This window comes from Phoenix dactylifera, chromosome 6 (assembly GCF_051530095.1).
Source record: "Phoenix dactylifera cultivar Ajwa chromosome 6, Ajwa_hap1_PhDact_Kaust_v1.1, whole genome shotgun sequence".
In the NCBI taxonomy this organism is placed as follows: Eukaryota; Viridiplantae; Streptophyta; class Magnoliopsida; order Arecales; family Arecaceae; genus Phoenix; species Phoenix dactylifera.
This window is the reverse complement of record NC_143195.1, coordinates 27,076,015-27,092,561: the sequence shown is the minus strand read 5'-3', so window position 1 is coordinate 27,092,561 and position 16,547 is coordinate 27,076,015. Positions and strand designations below refer to the sequence as shown.

Here is a 16,547-nt window from a genome sequence, read left to right as displayed (position 1 = left end):
CACCACTTATCCTAAAAGCTTAAGTTGATAGAATAAGGTAGATTTATTTATATATTTTAATTTTCTTACACTTTCTCTCACATGTGGGCCAGAGTTTTCTTTAATGAGTGAGCCCAACATGTGAAATTTTTTAATAATAGGATTAAAGAGTGTGAAGACAGAGTTTAAATTTAGAACCTCTGTTCTGATACCATATTGAAATCACGACTTTCAACATGGATCCCCCTCTTTCACACCAAAAAGAGCAGGGTTGGGGGGGAGGGAGTAGGTTGAAAGTGTTCAGGAACTAGGTAGAAATTGAGGGCGATAAGCATTACAAGTTGCACAACGCTCTTCCCATTCACTAAAAGCTCTCCTCTGGCCTAGCAATTGATTGTGCTGATACCATGTGTACAACTATTTTCTTATCAGACATGCCACAATGAATTAATTGCCTAAAAATTATTATACAAAGAGACTTCAATTAGTCCACCTACCGATATTTTCTAATTAGAGCTTGATCATGGTTCGGATCAAAAACCCCATGATCCTATCTTAAAAATGGTTAAATTTTCAGCTCAAGCCATGGATCTCCAATTGTGTCTCGCCCACTTTTGGAGAAGTAATAAAAAAAAAATACATTTCGGTGCATTTGCTAGTGATATTGTGGGAACGAAAAACAATTTGGAATGGCTAACTGTCTCTTATTTACATAAACCAGGTTCCAACAAGCTCCGAGAATTGGTAATTATAATGGACTTACCTTGATGTTTGAAAATTCATATTATAATGATTGGAAATACTTGTATACTAATTACTAACTTGATTCACCTTGTTCCAAGCAATTTTAGAGTTCCGTTTAACAAGGACAAATCAGTTAAAACTAAAGCAGCTATTAGCAAATAAAAGCATTCGAGTCAATAACTACCAAAAAAACAAGCACGGTTGATGACAACAGAAGACAAACGATTCAAATATTGACCCCGACAACCATTTTCTACCAATTACACACTTTTTGGAAACTGGAATCAAGAGAGAGGAAGGCATTAAATTACAGGTGCAGCACGGTTGACCAAGCCTCTAATATAACCATGAACGTGCTTGGGTCTCAAATAGAATCCTGAGCAATGGATCCATGATCCTTAGGATTCGTTTAGTTGGGGTATGCTAGATTTTGGGATCATTTGGCGGTTTCTGAAAATTATTTAGTTGGAAAAATATTTGCATAGGAAAATAAATTTTACCATGTTTGATTGGTAGAAAAATTAATTGCATCGGCTTTGTGGGTTCACAACATGACCTATAAAGAAGAAATTTTGGTCGATGGTACAAAATTTATTTATTTGTTTATTGGATTTGATGGATAGGTTATCCATAAGGCTGCAAATGGGTCGGGTTGATCCATGACCCGACCCGATCCATTTTGGAGGACCCATGGGGCCGGGTCGGATCCTAAAATTGGACCCATTCCATTTTTAGGTCGGATTTGGGTTTACTGAATTCAGATTTGACCCAATCTAATCCGACCCATTTAAAATTTGGGTAGTTTTGGATTTTCAATCCTACGACCCGACCCGACTCGACTTGAATTTGTAAAATTATTTGGGCCGTGAGAGTGCAAACACAAGTTCTGAAGCCATGAATGGGTTGACTCGAACTAGACCCAAACTAAACCTGAATTGGAACCGACCCGGACCTGAACTAAACCCAAATTTTTTGGATTGGGTCCGGGTTATACATGGACCCGACCCGACCCGAATGACCCTTCGGATCAAAAATTGTAGCAGTGGACCCAACACAATTTTTTATCGGGTCGGATCTGGGTCCAAAATTAGAACCTGAACAAAAAATCGGATTGGGTCAGGATTACTCATGACCCGACCCGACTTGACCCGACTCTTTGTACCCCTAGTTACCCATAAATGTGACTTTTAATTTTTACTAGTTGTTGGCAAAATTACAGTTGTTAATTGGGGCGAATTGGGTCAAGGTACCGCTAGTGAGGTATTTACCTATTTATGAAACGAGTAGGTCATTTATCTCCTGTTCTAAGACCTGAGACCAGATATTTCGTTCTAGGATGTTCCCGGGTTCTATGGTCAATAGTAGAGTCGGTTCTGATGGATTGATTCATTCGTAAATAAGAACTTCAGTTTTATTGGTGGTTAGCAAAATTCTAGTTGGTTAGCAATGACTTGGGACTGTGTCCTGCCCTCACCTGATTTTTGGCAAAGTTCCTCCCATCCTAGTTCTCAAAATAAGAGGGAAAGTGGGGGAGGAATAAGGTCCTAGAGTAAAAGCTTAAGTGGGAGAATTAAAAATGTATAATAGAAGGATATTAACACTATGCATCTAGTAAAAGCTATAAATGAACTAGGGCTTGTTCCAATGGTCACACCTATTTGTTTAGCATCCAAAGATTTTGGGTTTATGAGTCTTGGATAGCACAATTCCAAGTATTGAAACTCGGATAATTATAATACGTTGGGGCTCTCTCCTTTTCTTCTTAAAAAATAAATAAACATTATAAGTGAACTCAAGCTCAGATTGACAATGCTCAAACGCCGGAACACGGCTGCCAAAAATCAGATATTGTTCTAACTATTTGTTTATAAATGGATGATTAGTCGGTGGGGTGTCTTCATGATAAAATGTTTATTAGCTGTCATCAATCTACTTGAAAGCTGACGAATTGCAATGTGGTTGTCACGCCCTCAGCCCGGAGCGCGGCAGACGCCGGACGCCCGCACGGCGGGCCGAACAGGCGTGCAAGGCATCGGAACATATCTAAGCAATCACATATGTTTAAAGATGACATAATTATTTAAGTTGGTCAAAAGCAGTCTTACAAAATTTCAAAATAGCATATGCCAACATAATTCAAATATCCAAACTAATCTAACTAAAATGTCAATAACTGAAGAAATTATCGGAAAATCTAACGCACTCCCCAATCCCGTGCGATCAAACCCCTAGATCTGAAAAAATAGAGAAAATAAAATAATGAGCTACACTAGTCCAATAAGCAACAAAATACCCCAAAGTGGGGTCAGAGCATATCAGATCAAAATACAGGATAATGACTGGAATAAATCATAAATAACATCGTTTTACTGTTTTTAAAACTTATTATCATTTTTCCAAAAACTCTGATACCAGAATCTCAACATAATAGGCTACGGCCACGTAACCCAGTGGCATGGGTTGCACAGAGTGCAAGAAACCACTATTGTTAGTCATCGGTGGCAATGGTGTCCAGAAATCACTATTCTAATCACCGGTGGCGCGGTGTCGAAACCGGTTCCTCACAAATTACAAGTCGACGGGTCCAACGTATAATCCCCATTGGCGGGGCTAGAACAGAGCAGAACAGATCATAGCCATGCTGAAAATGCATATATATATATAAAGAAAAATAGATTTAATAAATTATCCGGTCATATTTTACGGATTTCAGAGCATACAACAAAATTTTCAAATAAAACTTAACATGCTTGACCCATTTTACTAAATACAAAATATACATCAAAATTTAATCAATTTATCAAATAATTTGGAAATCACACTTGAAGTATTAAGTTACTTACCTCTTCTCGATTAACCCCTACTTCAGATAGGAGAATCAGGTTCACCTGTTTAAATTTAATTAATTCCTTGTTAATTTCAGAGTTGAGCAAAATTCAGAAATAATACTACTGGGCACGGCCCAACAGGGCCCAGAGTTAGTCCATAATGAATGGCCCGATAGGGCCCACATCGGACACGGCCCAATGGGCCTGCATAGACTCGGCCCAATAGTGCCCCCAAGGTTGGCCTCTAATTGGTTCGTTTATACAATAAAAATTCATTTTAGGGGCCAATACCTAATTATATAGTACTATTTCGTATAAAGCTTGAGTAAAGGGACCAAACAAATATAGTTGGGGACCTTTATATAATAAATCTTTCCTATAGGGATCAAATACAAATTACAGAAGATCCTTTTTTTGAAATAATATACTGCCAAGGGCTTAACTGCAAAATTTCATTTATTGGCCAAATGGGTTTGGATTTCGGGTTCCGGATTTCGGGTTCGGGTTCGAACTGGGCCCAAGTTGGGCCTGCAGTGGATAGGGCCCAACGGCCCATCATAGTGCTTACGGCCCACAGTGGGCCTTCTTCCTCACCGAGCTCCCCACGGACAGGGGAGATGAAAGAACGGAAGAGGAAGGGGATTGGTGGGGTGGTCAGCCTGGGTGGCCGGCCTAGGTGGCCGTGGGGGGCCGTCGCCCGGTCGACGGCCAGCCGACCGCAGCGGCGGCCGGCGGTCGCTGCGGCGATGGGCATTAAGACAACCGAGCATGGTCTCGGGGTTTGGGGCCAAAACAAAGGGAACAACTCGAGGATGTTTAGCAACGGAACAAAGAGAAAAAGAAGGGGCTTACCGGCGGTCGACGGAGGCGGTGGATCTCGGCCAAGGGAGGCTCGATCCGGTGGCTAGTAGTGGCGACGGCGGTGGGGTTTCCAACGGCCAAACTAGATCTCAAAACAAGGGAAGCGGAGGGAACCAGAAAAATCCAAAGAAGAAGATGACCTAGAGTGGAGAAGCTCGGTTGGGGTGGCGCACGCGGTCAACGGAGGAGGAGGGAGAAGACGGAGGAGAGGGTCGGTGGTGATCCGGAAAGAAAAAGAGGGATTTTTATCATCCCCTCGTAACGGCTCTTCGCCGCGAAAATCGCGGCGGTCGAGCGTGATCCGCAGCCGTGATTGGCCGCGGTTTGACCGGAGGGGAGGTGCCGCAGGATGCCCGCGGCGCCTTGCCCCAATTGTTCCTGGAGGAGCCGGAGAGGATCGCCATCGCGATTCTCTGTCCGGTTCCTCCCATATTAGGATCGGGGCTGAAGTCGGCTGGGGCTGCCGACTTCAGCCCCGTATCTTATAGTATTTGCCAGCCGACTTCAGCCCCGTATCTTATAGTATTTGATGAAGTTCTTGGTTAGGCGAGATTAAAATTGCAATATTGAGCAAATGCTAGAACCATGGCCTTCGCCCTGGCTTGTGGCTCTTTATTTCTAACATGGATTGCCTAGGGGTTAAATTCACATTGCAGCTGATGTACAATTTAATTCTTCAAGGTTATTGTGCTTTGCAACAATGTTGACAAAGGAACCAGAGATTTTGGTGTTGGAACTTGGTGTGTATGGCGTTCACCTTCTTCTTTCTCTTCTCCTCCTCCTCCTAAAGCTTTTTTTTCTTTTTTTTTTTTTGTTTTTCTGGGCATGGGCTCATCCCGCAAATCGCATGCAATGCCGTCGCTTGGCTTCCAAAAGAGCGAGATACGTCTCTCCGACGAATGGCTTGAGAGATTTATTTATGACAGTGCTTTCAATGCTCAATGAAAAGCCATAGTGTGGGCGCTGAGTTGACTGATGGAATGTTTTGATTGTGGAAATGACACCTTAACCAATCATGAGGCTTAGGGCTCCTGCTAAAGCTCTGCATGGCATATCCAACCAAGATTCCCCAAGCCAATCAGAGGCCAGATAACCTAAAAGAAACCCTAAGAAATCCTAGAAAAAACCCTAGTGGGATTTCATGTCACACACACTGTACAAAGGTAGCAAGCTTGCTCTAACTTTAGGGGGACTTCGGATGATGGTTATATATTGCAACCCTTTTAGATGGAGTAACTGAGAAGCAAGCAGGAGACTCTTCTAGGTAACATCTGCAATTTTGGCCATGCATCCCTGTTCAAGGTGGCCTGAAATTGGCAAAGAAAGGGTGCATGCAATTGGGTCTCCTTGTCTCCCAAATCCAAAGCCAGAGTTTTGTGGGCTCCCTTTGTCCCTCCTGGGTCATTTCCAAAGAAAAGTTGTCTGGTATATATGCACTTCAAAGCCACAAGTTCTGGCCATGGTTGGGATTGTTGCTCTTGGGGTATCTGGGTTGTACCATGAAACCATTGCTCTTTTGTGCTCCATATCACATGCAAAAGACTAGATACTATTCATAAGTGAAAGGCCATATCTTTTATAACTAGGGTAATGCCCATCGTATTTCTCCAAAAAAAAGGAAAAAGTTGGGGCAATGTCCATAAGGTACAAGAATGAAGTATACTGCACATGCAACACAGGCCACCAGTCGACACATTTACAAGATATGGCAAGTGATTGACAAATTCTAGTACTGATTTTTATGAAGTAGTTTGAATTTTGAGCCTTTATGACCATAGTTCAATTTAAAAAAGGCCTAGCCTAGAAGAATAATTAACCCAGCAGTCGTGCATCACATTTCTCTCTCTCTCTCTCTCTCTTGCTCTCTCTTAATAAGAATAGAAAGTGAAAGGTTTGATGGTCATAGTTAACATAGAAGCCTATGAAGGTTCGAGCTTACTTGCGAAGTTTCTTGATATTTTGTGATAGAAACATGAGATCGAGTTCTCCCGCTTTTCTTTTACAGAGCACTTGGTATGGAATGAGCATCTCAAGATGAAAGGTAATATAGGTAAAGGAAATGAGATTAATGTATTTGGTTGCATCACGATGATCTCATGTGGCAGTGATCCAAATTGCCTTCACTCCTCAAAGATCTTGAGCTAAAATTTTGGAACAAAAATGCCCCTCAATCTAGTAAAAATATTGATACATCAATATACCATTAATATATTATATCAATATATTATATTATACTGATATTATATATAAGTATTTATGATACAATATATTATAATATATTATCAATAATATTATTTTCATATTATTATTCAATGATAATTTTAAATTACAATAAAATATGTTATTGTATTCTATATTTATATAATGAAATTGTTTAATACATTACTTCTATTTACCTTATTTTCCTAGTCAAAATAAATATTGGTATTAAAAATAATATATTATAAGTATAAATAAAAATATTAATTCGATAATAGCAATTAATATATCTTTATAAGATTTATAATTTACAAGATTAACAAATATACTTTTATGGAATATATTAATAATTAATATATTAATAAATATATTAATATTTTATTAAACTATATTTTATATGATTAATTAATAAATTTTTATGGAATATATCAGGCGTAGTTTTGATATTATATGGTCAGTGATCTTGAATTTTCATGAAATACCAATCAGGTTATTCGTTGATACCAAAAATTTTTAATCATTGGAACATAACATACCAAATGTGGTGATCTTATATCATCAAAGATTAGATTACTCCGGATAAAATCGCTAGTGACCTAAGATTATCTTATTGATCTTATTTGGGTTACCAAACGCCACGTTAAGGTTAAGGAGGCAGGGAATGGGAAGCCGGAAAACCCCCAATCTGCAGCCCAAAATTCACAAGCCTTATCCACTTTTTAGCTAGTGCATCATCAAGCGAAGGACCAAATTGATCAACTAGAATATACTTCAATACATTTGCCAATGGCTGTATTGATCTCCTTCCTCCTAAGATTCTGCTCAAACCGAAGAAAGAGAAACATTAAACTCTTGGATCATGAAAGGAGCACCAAAGAGATTTCAAATTGGGGAGACAATATTTCCCAGTCCACAATGGGCATCTTTCCTTATAAAAAGGGAGGGGGAAACTTTATTTTCATAATTTGCTGTGAAAAACAAAAATCAAACGAAAAATGAAATGGAGTAAACAAATATGGTTAATGATCTGTTTGGCTGCATATTATTGGACTGCTGGTAGGTCTATTATTTCAAATTTACATGCAACTCCAACTGCCAAGCAGCAACTTCAGCAACCAACCCAACACCCAAGAAGAACAATGAGAACACCTATACATGTTTAATGAGTTGTCATGAAATAACAGAAGCCTGGTCCTTAGAGCATTGAGAGTTGTCAAAGCATCAAAACTAAAAGCAAAATCACAAGAACCAATCCAATAATGGCTTACCCTGTGTCCCAAAACTTTCACTGTGCTAGTCTCTTGTCATTAAACCAATGCCTTTGTTCCCATACTGCCCCACCTATCCAGTGCCCATTCCTCTCATGTGCAGACCGAGGAGAACTCAAGGAAGAGTTGGAACAAGGTGCTCCCAGAAATGGCAAAGGGCATATCAGTTGGCAGGTTCCTTGAGTGCCACATTTGATAAGCCTTGCCCATTTATAGTAACAGACATTTGCAGGTGGTACCGTGAATGAGATTTTCAGTTTCGGGGTTACAGTTTGATGGGCACTTCTGCAGCCCCATTACTCTCCCGTCAGATGAAATAATAATGCCAGCAAGTGAAACCAAAGAAAAGTAGAAGAAGGAAAGACATAAGTAGACATGGAAAGAGAGAACAATAGAGGCTTCAAGTTCATGTTATGATTACACTGCTCAGGTGAGTGAGTATTCAGTACTTGCCTTCTCATTTGGCTACATCTTTCTAAGGTGTTATAAAGTGTCTCTTTATCTGGTTCACCAAGGCTAGAGCTCTTGTGAGCTTTGTAGGTTGTGCTGAACACAAGGGATCCATGGAGAGATGTGGAAGAAGCTCCAGAGACAACAGCAACAAGGTTAGGGAGCCATGGAGTTATAGCCAAGTGGGAAAGGGGGACACTCTTTGCAGTGGCTTGATAGGAGGGTTCTCATGGCCTCCAAGGTCATATACTTGCAGCTTTTGCAAGAGGGAATTTAGGTCAGCTCAGGCTCTTGGGGGTCACATGAATGTCCATAGAAGGGACAGAGCTAGGTTGAGGCAGTCTCCACCATGGGATCTCCCACTTTCTAACCATAACCCTAACCCTAATCCGAGTGGTACCTTCATCCCTAACCTTAATGTTTCACCACCTTCTATTGCTAGTCATGATACTAAGCTTTCTCCAAGGACTTATAGATTCCCCTCCCTTCTCTCTCCTCTCACTCACTTCTCTTCCACATCATCTTCGGCCTCCTCGGCTGAACTGTTCTGCTCGAGAGGTGGAGACTTGAAGGGCATGGAGACAGTGAAGACCTTTTTTGGGGTTGAAGAGTTCAGAGATCTTGTGGAGGAAGGCACGGCTAATGTGGTAAGAAAGGAAAGGGAGCTTGTGAGACTGGACTTGGAGATTGGAACTTGTGGTGATGCAGAGGAAGATGTTTTGGATTTAGAGCTTCGACTTGGATACACTTAAGTGCATTATTACGTATTGTGGTATTTGGTTATCATTTGCTTTCTTTTCCCAGCTGCAAGTCTACATGTAGTAGAAGAATATATGATGATCAGTATCTAGATGAAATGTTTCTGTTTAAGTTGAGATCTCTATCGATCATTTGGTAGAGAAACTAGATGGACTCGTCTAGAAATATGTACTAATTCAGGAAACTGTGGCTGCACTTCTGAATGAAATGGTGCTTGTAGGCAGTATGATTTTTTGCTTTCATTCTTAATAGTGTGCATTATGTGGAATTCTATTATATAACTATGCAATGAGCTGAACATATATCGAAAATCCTCTCTCTCTTTGAACTTTCTTGCAGTTTCTCTCAAGGAAAGGAGGACCGTTGCTGTAGTGCTTTTGATCTTCAGAATAGGAGATTGAACAAAAACTATATGCTTGGTTTATCGATTCCCTTTTTCTTCCCTCCAGAATTAGCTTTTTAATATAGAAGAATGCATCGAATCATATGTTTGATTGCACTAAGATTGCAATATATACTTGTAGTCCTTACCAGTTAAGAAAAAGAGAGTTTACTTCAATAATTTTCTTTACAAAGATTGAGTGCATAATTTCATATTTTCTCATTGATGTATTTAAAAGCGTTATGTACACTAATGGTAATGTGAAAGATAAAGCATCTATAATTAGCATAAAGGTATAGCATACTGCTTCTTTGAGATCATCATTCATCATATTAAATGGTCATCATAGAACTTGTCATGCTATTAGAACTTTTAGACTGAACTTGTTCATGCAAAGAAAAGTTCCATGCATAAGTGAATTGTGATATAACTTCCTTCTTATAAGTTGGAGTTAGACTGAAGGTAGATCTAGTAGCTCTTTTTTAAAAATAGAAAGGCTATGTATTATCTTAAAAGGTATGGATCCATCATTTTTCAGAAAAAACATAAGGCGGATGAATACAATTCAATCACTTTCCATATTGATGCACTTTACTCTGCAGAAGCAAGATTTTTTTTTTTTTTTTAGATTAACATCTTTGAGTTGTAACCTCCATTTACTAGAGTATATTACTGATTTTCCTTGCATGTGTCCAACTATTGGTTTCTATTGAACATCACATATATGACGAACACTAGGCCCACATTTTGCAATGCAACAGGCATGCTTTTGGCTTCTAATTCTGTAAGAATATTGAAACGAAGCATGCTTAGATGAGTGTCTTGGATGGATGAACCCCTTGAAAGTCCTGTAAGATGTGATTCCAAAGAAGATAACGTGGCACTTAATTTTTGATTGCAACGACAAATTTTCCAGTTAATGCACTTCTAATATAGATTTGAAATTGGTGTTCTTTGAGATAAACATCCATTGAGATTATCTACGAAAATTAGAGAACATTGTTCCATTTTTCACAAGTTCAGTTCGGTGCTCAGTGTGCAAGCTAACCATCATGCTAGCACCCTGGATCATCTGAACTCTGCAACAGAGCATGCTTGGGTGATAATAGTGTCAAAACGGATAGTCCCTCTTGAGAGTCTTGTCATTGTAGTTCTAATATCTCATCTTAGTTTCTTTCTCCCCACAATATTACTCAGGCTCAGTATCTCTAGCGTCTACAAACTGATGCAAACCGAACTCCTCCTAATTCTAAACAGAAGTGAAAACTTGGAAGGTCATTAATTTCATCATCCACAAAAATCTTCCATGCTTACCTTGGAGTTGAAGATTGCAAACTCAAAGAAGTATACCCACTTGAAGGGGAAGTTTCACAAAATCGAAGTCATACAAGAATATTTCTTGTAGTTATATATTTACCCATTGCCCCCCCGCCCTCTCTCTCCCTCTCTCTCGAGTCGTGATCTTTCTCAGCCTTGGTTTTCTCTTGATATGCGTTTCCCAATGACTGTTTTTTTTTTTTTTGGTTTCATTATGTTTATGTATTTTGAGTGCTTATGGGCAGTGTTTGACGAGTCACGGACATGATGGCCGTTTCCATTATAGGGAGGGAAGGGATAGGGGTGTCAGTCCGAGGAAAAAAGCGAAGTATAAAGAGGATTGGGCATCTCTCCCGGACCATGACGGCCTTTGCAATAAAAGCAAGGAGATCATTACATTGAGAGCGTCAGGGGTTGAAGTAGGAGCCACGTTGTTAGTTCCCAGCTCATGAATGATGACCGCGTCACTTATTTGCAAGAAGAGAAAAAGTTTTTTTTGCAAATATTATTTAGAAAAAAATTACAGAGATATCCTTTCAAATTTGGACAGATTAAACTTAAATTCTAAAAATTTAAAAAATTTTAAATAGCAACCAAAATTTTATTGTATTGCAATATGGTGCAGTTGTCTATCTGAATCCTAACACCATTAATAAAGAAAAAAAGACAAATACTCTTGATTCAGAGAGGTCAGATCATTGCTTTCGCATGATCTCAAAACACTCCATCCTCCGTCATTCATCTATCTAAACATATTTCAAAGTACTACATCCTCTGTCATCCATCCAGCTGCAGAGATTTCAAATAAAGTTAAAGCAGGCCGGGCCGGGCCGGGTTAGGCCACTCTCCTACGTAAGTCCGGCTCGAAAACGTTTTGAAAATCCCAACTTGAGCCTAGGCCCGAGCTCGACTCAAACCCAATTAGGCTAGTCCGAATTATCCGTTTGGGCAAAAATTGGGTTGGACCAAACATGAATTGAAGCTTAATCTTTCAATCTTTTATGTTGTAGCTTCATTTTTTTTAATGAAATACTATAGCTTCATATCAACATCCATCCGAAGATCAGAAATATCTTTACCAAAAAATCAAAGTGATAACACAATTAGAAATGACATTCTATTTTCTAAGCAGTTCATAAACAAATACCCAAGTTAATTTAGGCTCTGTTTCAAGCTGAGTATACGTTGGGTTCGGGCTCCATTTTGGGCCCCATCTGGGCTTGGTCTTAGGCTCAGATCAAGCTTGGGATGAGCCAATGATATACCTAAGTTCAGCCTAAAAGAAATATAAGCTGTATATTTAAGCCCAAACTTGGTATAAAATCTTATGGGCCTAGCCCGTAACTCAACCTGAAGTCGACCCGGCCTAGGCCTAATTCTAGCCCTAATCTCAAATCACTCCATCCTCCATCATCCATCAGCTTGCACAAATCTCAAACTTTCTATCCTTTGTCATTCATCCGTCCGCATAGCTCTCAAAGCATCCCATTCTGTCATCTATTCATTTACACAGATCTTAAAGTGCCCCATCCTCCATCATCCATCCTGCACAAATCTTAAAGCACTATCCTTTGTCGTCTATCTACCTATACAAATCTCAAAGCTCTCTATCCTCTATTATCCATCCATGTGCACAGATCTTAAAGTGCTCCATCCTTATCAATCCGCCTACACAAATCTTAAAACACTCCATCTTCTATCATTTATCTGCTTACACAAATCTTAAAGCACTCCATCCTTTGTCATTCATCTACTTGCACAGATATCGAAGCATTCCATCCTCTATCATCCATCCATCTACATAGATCTCAAAGCATATTCATCTTGTATCATTCATCCGCCTGTATAGATCTCAAACCGCTCCATCATCTATCATCCATTTGCCTACCCATATCTTAAAGTACTCCATCCATTATTAAGCCACCCGCACATATTTTAAAGCGCTTCATTCCTTATCATTCATTCGCTTGCACCAATTTTAAAGCATTTTGTCCATGTGACTTTCCTTCCCCTCTCCTTCAATTCATGCCAAAAGAGGAGCTCCTTGTTAGTTGGAAGGGTAGTTATATATAGGATTTTATCGGGTGACCCTCAAGTGATAATGTTTTGTAACGGAGATTGACGACTAGGCCATATTGCAACAAATTTGATGTTTTCCTCAAACAAACATTTCTCATGCTACTATATTAGCACAAACTAGAAAACCAAGGTGATTACAGATTACCAGCTTACTATTAATGATGTCATAGATTAATTGAAAACAATATATAGTACTCATCATTTTCTCAGGAAGAAGAAAACAACAATAGATACCAGAATTTTTTGTGGAACATTTGTAGGTTTAGGAGCAAATGAGATGACAAGTGTCCTTCCACTTCATGAACTTCCTAGAAAGCCAACTTCGAGGCACCATCATAAATAGAATACGAGGTGATGCATACATTCACACTACTGGCAAGCACTCTAAATTAATTAGCGTGAGAGGCACTGCAAACTGAAAACTTAATGTCGCTGGTAACTAGTAAGTGCGGATCATCAGCAGAAAGTTCAAGGAAACCACAATCTCTTTCGTGTTATTTATTTATTTTTTTAACCCTGAGAAAAACCATCCAAGAGGAGACGGGGTTTTGGCAGCAAGAAAACTTATACCATAGTTACTAAAAGAGAATCTTTTTTCTTTTTGCTGAGGAAGACAAGAAAACCACAGACTTGATTAAACATAACTATTCACTCCACTACTTACGCCAATATGAAGTATTATTAAACCAAGACACTGCCCACTTGCATGATAACACAGATCAAGTAGGGAAATGGTGCATTTCAAAACCCTGAAATCGCACCATCACGTCATGCATGACCTTGAAAGCACCAGTACAGCATATATTGGTTCAACATGAAGAGCGATTGTTTTGTTAAAACTGATATGAGAAAAAGCTATATTGAGAACTAAAGAAAAAAATAAATCAATACATCTTGCACATCTAGTGGAACTGAAGACCAATATATTACATTACCAAACTAGAGCCTATGAGAAATGGCAGCGGTGCTGTTGGTGAAGTCCATTTTCCACTTTCTCTACCTTTTGCAATCCACTAAGCAACTCAGGACCTTGTAGGTGATAAAAAAGGACACCAAGATGACACATTGCACGACCACAAGTTCTCGTTTAATATGTTAGTTGTAGCTAAGCGACTCATGTATACTCAAATAAACATGGTAACCCTATATAATCATAAAAAGGGTATGCAGTTACCCTAGCGATAATTGCGTCATAAGACATTTATGACACACTTTGAGAGATTACTTGCGGTTGAAGACTCTAAAAAATTCGAACAACTAAAACATAATGAGTGAAACGAATAGATGAAGCAGAATTAAAGCATTCGCTGCATTTCGTCAAATTTCTTCAGAATCTCTAAAGAAACTCCTTTAAGATTTTTTTGAGGGTAAGAAATTCATATTTTATCTCATGGGAAGTTTAGTACAATGAAATTATTCTCTCTAGTAATTCGTACTTTTTGTTACCGGCTCTCTGGAAGTTAAAGGCTGTCATGCATGTTGGAAGCCTAGAACAAGTAATAAACGGAGAGCATTGTTTTGAGTAATATTGTCAAACAAACAAAATTTTCGAGAACTCAAGTAAAACTACAGATATGAAAACTTCAAATGGCTCTAACGTTCATCACAGATCTATAATACTCACCCCTCGTAGATTTCTCCTTCAAAAATCCCATTTGAATTCAATCTATAATTCCCCGTTGCTCTTTATCTTTGCCAACATCAGTCTTCATCACCATCTTCTCCTCCCTGTTCTTGATCTCCTGATCTCATTCTTCTTCTTGTCTAAAGCACTGATGAACTCACATGACAAAGAAAAATGTTTTTTCCTCGTAAGAAAATCTTCTGTAGTCATATACATATAACCAAAAGCAAACCCTTACTGTAGAATGTAATGTAGTTCATATGACAGTATAGTCTATCCTAGGGCTGATGGCCCAACCTAAGCTCTAAATCCAGCTCCCCTTCACCATCAACGTCCTTCCCCTTCTCTTCCTCATACACAGCACTCGAGCCACCGAAATGCATGCCCAAGCCCAGCTGCAACCCCTGACCAAAACGGATCAGCTCACGTTGCCTCCGCGAGCCCATATCATCATCCCTAGACACCCTTGAATCCCTACCACCGGAAGATGATGCTGGGAAGCACAAGCTATAGTTCTTCAAAGACTCGGAGACCTGAGAATAGGCCTGGTGGTGGTACGAGTACGGGATATTATATCCATAGCCTTCCGAGTTCTCTTCAGCCTGTCCAGAGACTGAAGACACCATCCGACCATGCTGCATCCTAGCTCGATCTTTGCGGTGGATGTTCATGTGGCCGCCGAGGGCTTGTGCAGTGGTGAACCCCCTCTTGCAAAACATGCACTCGTAGTAGGGTCGCATGGTCCCAGCATCATCGGTTGTTGGCTCCGGGGAGCTGGCCTCGCTGCTCGAGGCCTTGGTGCCCTTGTTGTGACCACCTTCCATGTCCAAGTCTCAATCTATGGGGAGATAGAGGGAGGGAGGGAGGGAGGGAGGGATGGAGAAGATTAATTTGGGGGGTGTGGCGTTTTGTAAAGGAAGAAGTTGGTGTGGGGGAGGGGTGAAAAGAGACAATCACAAAACATTGCTACTGTCAGCGCGTCTTAGAATTGAAGGTGATCTGAGGGGGACACGGTATTAACGTCTAGTTTTAGGTAGTATTCTATTTGGCCGGCCTTGTTGCATTCTGGCTCACCGCGTATCCTTCCACATTCCGGTTGGTATATTATATTTGGGTAACACTTTCCCGCAGCTATAGGTCTTGTTGCTTCCAATCATGACTGTTGACCCAATGGGAATTCAGGTGAAACACCCTTCACCTTCTCCTCCCATCTATATCAAAGTAGTTTTATCTGTATGTAAATCACCATATATTCTATGTATAGACTCTTGGACCTTTTAGGAGAAGTCCTCTTGGACCTTGTGACTCCTATTCACATTAGCATACTAGGTTTTCTAGTTTCATAAACGCTTCAGAATTGATGTAGCCTATGACTATGAGTCTAATTTTGAACTTTATATACAATCTTTGACAGCGTACGAGACCCGGCTTATAGATCGAGTGCATTATATACACTGAATGTTTGTCGATTGCAAGTGAAGTCAGAAGTCTCTCTTTAATCATGTGAAGTGTTGAAGGTCATCAGCATTATGAGAACACTTCGTCAACATACATGGTGACTTGAGAGTCGTGCTGTCATATGCGTATGTAGGAATTCGTCTATAAAGTATTCAACATTTGACTAAGTAAATGGTACCTAAAAATACATGCTTTTATATACATATAAATGTGGACTTGTGGACCGTCTTGTTTGCAGATGTTAGCAGTTGGCTAGTTTTTGTGGTTGCAAGAAGAAGGTTGTAACTTAACAAACAAAATTAATTTTGGAAAAGCTTATAAATTAAATAGGTGCAGAATTCACTTGGAAAGTGCATGTTGTTTTTTGGTCTCTAGCAAGTCTAGGAACAGAGACTATGGTTTATTTGCATGTTATTTTTAGTCACTGAATAACCATCTGGCCTATTCAGAACTTAAAGGATTCTGAACATAATATTCCTTGCCCATTGTACTTCTTTAATGTGTGCATGTTATTTTTGGTCTCTAGCAAGCCTAGGAACAGAGACTATGGTTTATTTGCATGTTATTTTTAATCACTGAATAACCATCTGGCCTATTCA

At 39.5% G+C, this 16,547-nt stretch overlaps 2 protein-coding genes across 2 annotated transcripts; one reads left to right on the top strand and one right to left on the bottom strand.

Moving 5' to 3' along the window:
* The first annotated feature begins 8,442 nt into the window (after positions 1–8,442).
* LOC103710396 (transcriptional regulator SUPERMAN-like) lies at positions 8,443–9,081 on the top strand. Its single transcript, XM_008796088.3, has one exon. It carries the CDS (start codon positions 8,443–8,445, stop codon positions 9,079–9,081), a length of 639 nt encoding a protein of 212 aa, XP_008794310.3.
* A 5,687-nt stretch (positions 9,082–14,768) lies between these two features.
* Positions 14,769–15,314, bottom strand: LOC103710397 (uncharacterized). Its single transcript, XM_008796089.3, has one exon. It carries the CDS (start codon positions 15,312–15,314, stop codon positions 14,769–14,771), a length of 546 nt encoding a protein of 181 aa, XP_008794311.3.
* Positions 15,315–16,547: the final 1,233 nt, after the last annotated feature.